General features: G+C 39.7%; 1 protein-coding gene across 2 annotated transcripts in view; it reads left to right on the top strand.

The window, feature by feature from the left end:
- AEBP2 (AE binding protein 2) overlaps positions 1 to 1662 on the top strand; it is a 78515-nt gene extending 76853 nt beyond the window's left edge. The window contains exon 8 of one of the 2 annotated variants that reach the window (XM_032253807.1): positions 1278 to 1662. In XM_032253807.1, the coding sequence (XP_032109698.1) occupies positions 1278 to 1353 (76 nt within the window). In that variant the 3' untranslated portion in view covers positions 1354 to 1662. The remainder of the gene's footprint in view (positions 1 to 1277) is intronic. The other variant, XM_032253804.1, reaches the window with a different exon arrangement.
- The last annotated feature ends 4338 nt before the right edge of the window (positions 1663 to 6000 follow it).

The raw sequence follows: 6000 nt of genomic DNA on the forward strand, positions 1-6000 counted from the left end.
GTTACCTAAAGTGGACACACATTACTTGTGAATTTCATATCAAAGGAAATTAAAGATCGACTAATTATCTCTCAAGGAATATTATTTGTTTTACTAATTGAAAACAATAATTATGTCAGTAAATATTAACTTTAGTGCTTTTTTTCCTCTTAAACATGAATAAAATGTTTTAAATATGGTAATACTCTTAAAAAGATAGAATTTGCCACAGTTGTTTAAAGAATTTATATTTTTTTCTTTGAATTCTTAATTCATGGTGAACAGATATTCGATTATTAAAATATAAATATGGGAAAATATGATGTATTAAAAATAATTGGAGGGTTTTCTTTTTAGTCACAACTTAAACCTTTAATACCTCTGCATAAGTTCTTGAAAAGAACTTAAATTCTTAGTTTAAGTAGACTTTTGGTATGAAAACCGATAATGTATGTCTGTATAACAAAGCCTGTTGGGGACAGGTCTACAAGGAGACACTGTGTTTATAAAAAAGGAGTTAAATTGTGTCATTTGAAATTTTTTTTTTTTTTTTTTGAGATAAGTGGTACATTTTGTGGGTTTTCGTTAAAACATACTTCTCTATTCTTAAAAAAAGAAAAATAGGATATATATTCAGCTAGCCACGGTGGCTCATGCCTGTAATCTCAGCACTTTGGGAGGCAGAGGCGGGTGGATCATGAGCTCAAGAGATCGAGACCATCCTGGCCAGCATGGTGAAACCCCGTCTCTACTAAAAATAAAAAAATTAGCTGGGCGTGGTAGCGAGCATCTGTAATCCCAACTATTTGGGAATCTGAGGTAGGAGAATCACTTGAACCCAGGAGGCAGAAGTTGCAATGAGCCAAGATCGCGCCACTGCACTCCAGCCTTGTGACGGAGAGAGACTCCGTCTCAAAAAACGGGGGAAGGGAATATATATTTACAGAAGGAAAACGATTGTTAGAAAATTGTGTGTGTACATGGTTTGTTATTAAATTAAGAAATCTTGTGACCTAGTGTAGGACATTATGCAGTTCTAGCACTGCAGCTTTAATAAATATGTTTGCTGATTTTTTTAAAGATTAGAATGTTTTAAAAATTTAATGGTTATGAGGCTCTGTAGCTTTAAACTGTATTATAGTCGTAAAATATATTATTTTTATCTGAAAAAAACTGATGTTGCATAATTTAATGAATCAAGTTTGCATGGTGTAACACATGGTTCTGTTAATCTGAAAATTAGGAAGGATTTGTAAGCAGGTTAGAGCAGGAATTGCAACCCAGATTTTTTTTTCTAGGTCAGAATTATTTTCACTATACCAAACTGCTGCTCACAGAGTGGGGACATCAGTGTACACTGTGATACCACTATAAAGTTGTGTCCAGTGTTTCTGCCACAGCCAGTCCCTAGCACAATCATCCATGGCACAAAATAGTCTCTAAAATATTTGTTAAATGAGTATCATAGGTGAGTAATTTTTATAGTACAATAGTTTGGAAAATTACAGTGATAAACGGTAGTAGGGTTGAAGTGACCTGGCTTAAGCCACATTCTGTGATGTCAGATACCTTTTCATAAGAACCTTATATACCAGATGCAGTGGCTGTTGCCTGTAATCCCAACTACTTGGAGGGTAAGCAGGGAGGAATGCTTGAGGCCAGGAGTTTGAGGATACAGTGAGGACCTCCTTTTTACTTTTAAGATGGAGTCTCGCTTTGTTGCCAAGGCTGGAGTACAGTGTCACGATCTCAGCTCGCTGCATGCAGCCTTCCGCTTTTTTTACTTTTTAAGATGGAGTCTTGCGCTGTTGCCAAGGCTGGAGTACAGTGTCACCATCTCAGCTCACTGCATGCAGCCTTCCGCTTCCAGGTTGAAGTGATTCGTGTACCTCAGCCTCCCAGGTAGCTGGGACTACAGGTGCGTGCCACCATGCCCAGCTAATTTTTGTATTTTGTAGTAAAGATGGGGTTTCGCCATGTTGGCCAGGCTGGGCTTGAACTCCTTACCTCAAGTAAGTCTCCTGCCTCGGCCTCCCAGAGTGCTGGGATTACAGGCATGAGCCACTGTGCCTGACCCCCCCGCTCACCTCTTTAAAAAATGACAGTGAAAAAAGACCTAATAAAAGGAACTATGTTTCAGTTTGTTTAAACATTCTTGGTGTATAGGGTTATTGATGTCATATTTTGGCTTATTTATTTTTTTTAAATGCTCGGTTTTTTGTTTGTTTTTTGAGATGGAATATCTGTTGCCCAGGCTGCAGTGCAGTGGCTTGATCTCGGCTCACTGCAACCTCCGCCTCCCTGGTTCAAGCAGTTCTCCTGCCTCAGCCTCCTGAGTAGCAGGGATTACAGGTGCCCGCCCTCATGCTGGGCTAATTTTTGTATTTTTAGTAGAGATGGGATTTTACCATGTTGGCCAGGCTGGTCTTGAACTCTTTACCTTGTGATCCGCCCTCCACAGCCTCCCAGAGTGCTGGGATTACAGGCAGGAGTCACTGTGTCCAGCCCAGAATTCTGGTTTATGATACAAATAACAATTATTTTTTTGAGACAAATTCTTACTCTGTTGCTCTGGCTGTAGTGCAGGGACGGGATTGTAGCTCACTGCAGCTTCAAACACTTTGGGTTCAAGTGATCCTGTGGTCTTGGCATCCTGAGTAGCTAGGGCTCCAGGCAGGCACCACCACACTGGCTGCCTTTTTAATGATTGCCCAGGCTTGGTCTTCAACTCTTGGGATTACAGGTGTGAGCCACTGAACTTGGCCCAACATTTTTAAAAAAATTAGTTTGAAGGAGTTATCCAATTTTGATTTCTTGTTTTTTGAGATGTAGTCTCTCTGTCACTAAGGCTGGAGCCCAGTGGCGTGATCTCAGCTCACTGCAATCTCCACCTGCTCCTGGGTTCAAGTGTTTCTCCTGCCCCAGCCTCCTAAGTAGCTGGGATTACAGGCGTGCACCACCATGCTTTTTAGTAGAGACAGGGTTTCACCATGTTGGCTAAGCTGGTCTCGGACTCCTGACTTCATGATCTGCCCACCTCAGCCTCCCGAACTGCTGAGATTACAGGTGTGAGCCAACACACCTGGCTGGTCTTCTCCCCTTCCCCCTCCTCTCCCCTCCTTCCTTCCTTTTTCCTTCTTTCTTGTCTTACTCTTGCCCAGGTAGGAGTGCAGTGGCACGATCTTGGCTTACTGCACTCTGCTTCCTAGGTTCAAGCGATTCTCCTGCCTCTCCTCCCGAGTAGCTGGGATTACAGGCATGTTTCACCACGCCCAGCTGATTTTTGTATTTTTAGTAGAGCCTGGGTTTTGCCAGGATGGTCTTGAACTCCTGACCTCAGGTGGCTCGCCTCCCTCAGCCTCTCAAAGTGCTGGGATTACAGGTGTGAGCCACCATGCCTGGGCTGGTTCCTTTATTTGAATGTTTTTCCTTCATCCTAGAGCGTTGCTGCCCTCAGAGAACATTTTTTTCCTCTACAGTGTTCTTCTGCTAAAAAAATTACTACTTTTTACAAGACCTGCAAGTTTATTATGAAATTGCAGTGGACTTACATATTTCTGTTGAAAGCTTTCACAAATTTATTTATATTTGGATGCCCTATGGGTCTTGTGTATACATAATTAAATTTTGGGGACCCTTTTTTTGTTAGAAAAACATAATATTTTTAGAGAAAAGTGTGTAGCTAGGAAATAGTAATAGATTGTGAAACTGTGATAGCTTGCTCTTGAGAGCTGGGCTCAGTTCAAGTAACTTAGTATAGACGTCATTGAGCTTTGCAGGTGAATTGGTTATAAGGTTCCCAGCTTGTGTCCTCTTGAATTTCATAAATTCAAAGAGAGCCTAGTTATTTTATTTAGTGCCCATGTAGCAAATGTCAGTCTTTGTAGAAGTTAGCTTATTTAAATTTTGGTCTCTTGTTTTCATGTGTGGCCTCCCCAAATCTGAAAGATCTGATTTCTTTTTGAATGTAATTTCAGAAGTCAGCGTTTTTTTTCAGAATTTGTCCTAAGGATCAATAGTATTTTTTAAAGTAACTTTTAATATTACGTTATAATGACCAGATTGAAGAATTTATAAATACATAAAGTAGGAACAAAATGGAAGTCTTTACTTTGAGCTAACCACAGCTCCCTAGTCTGATTGATATTTTTTGTGTGTGCTTTTTCACATTGTTACACATTCAGTTCTGTGATTTGACATGTTTTTTGGAGACAGTCTTGCTCAGTTGCCCAGGCTGGAGTGCAGTGCTGTGATGGCTTGCTGTACCCTCCGCCTCCTGGGTTCACAAAATTTGTACCTCAGCCTCCTGAGTAGCTGGGACTACAGTCATAGATTTCACCTTTTTCACTTAGGGCATTCACATAGATCTTTCTTTTCTTTCTTTCCTTTCTTTCTTTTTCTTTCTTTATTTCTTTCACAGTCTGTCACCCAGGCTGGAGTGCAGGAGCATGAATATGACCCACTGCAGCCTCCACCTCCCTCATTTAAGTGATTCTTGTGCCTCAGCCTCCTGTGCTTTGGCTAGGATTACAGGCATGTGCCACCATGCCCAGCTAATTTTTGTATTTTTTTTAGAGATGAGGTTTCATCATGTTGGCCAGGCTGGTCTTGAACTCCTGACCTCAGGTGATCAGCGATCAGCCTGCTTTGGCCTCACAAAGTGCTGGGATTACAGGGGTGAGCCACCATGCCTGGCCTGAAAATATACTTTGAATGATATCTGTATACTTTGATTTCCTGGAAGACATTGTTAACTGACTTAAAGAATTTTGTTCATTGTAAGTTGTGAGTTATGTGCATTATAAGTTTTTGCATTGCCAAAATGTTTTCCTTAGGTGGTGGTACCAATGTAAACTTCCATCGACTGAGTGTGAATATTGTTGCTCATGCTGTGTTGATACTTAAATATTATTCTGGTCAGTCAAACGTGGGCAAGTGGCATAAGCGTCTTTCAAACTATTTAAGTTGTACAGTTAGATGAGTTTTGATTGATGTATATGTAATCACCAAAGAACATTTCCATCACCTTTCATAGGTTCCACCATGCTTCCTTTCTTCCATCCTCAGCTCCAGGCAACCACTGATCGGCGTGGCACTACAGTGGTTGCATTTTCTAGAATTTTATATAAATGGAATCATACAGTGTGTACCCTTTGGTGTATGTTTTCCAGCATAAATGATTTTGAAAGGCATCAGTAATACTGTAATAAACATTTGCATTTTTTACTTCTCCAGTGATATTGAACATATTTTTTCTCTAGTTTTTTATTATTTATACTTGAAGTGGATATTGGAGACGCTAAAAATTATCTAAACTCTTCGGACTTCAGATTGCCCTTTAAGATTTACTAAATAAATAAAAAAGACTTATTGTTCTACAGTATGGTTGGGCAGCATTAAAGACATTAAGGCAGTTTAATAAAGTGAATTTTTGACTGTTTAATCAGTTTCAATTTATATCCGTATTTTAAAGATACATTGCTTGTGATGGGGGTCTTTATGTTTTCATGTGCTGGAGACATTAAAACAAGTATAATTTGTTGCTGTTGTAGTAGCAATGATGTTAAGTCAACTTTTAGCCTCCAAAATAAAAATCATATTAATGGAAGGCAAAAATCTTATAGGACTTAGAAATACATTTAAAGACTTTCCAAAAAGATAATCCTCAAACTACCCAAATGGTATAAGTGAAATATAGATAGAAAAATATACCCATTCAGTATCAGGCATTGCAAATTGCAAGGCCCTGCTCTGGATGCTGCAGATTTAGCAGTGAAGAAAACTAACATTTTTGATCTCACAGATCTTAGACTTGTGTGTATGGGAGATGGCAGACAATATGCAAGTGAGTGAAACATAGGGTATAAATGCTATGAAGAAAACATGGGGAGAGGGATAGGGAAGTGAATTTGTGATAGAAATTAAGTAGGGTGCTTGGTATGTAAGGCCTTGCTGAGCAAAGCCCTGAAGGAGCCTAGTGAATACATGCAGGTACCTGAGAGTAGACAATCCTCATCTAAG

Source organism: Sapajus apella, unplaced genomic scaffold (assembly GCF_009761245.1).
Source record: "Sapajus apella isolate SASKATOON/1434 unplaced genomic scaffold, GSC_monkey_1.0 scaffold84, whole genome shotgun sequence".
In the NCBI taxonomy this organism is placed as follows: Eukaryota; Metazoa; Chordata; class Mammalia; order Primates; family Cebidae; genus Sapajus; species Sapajus apella.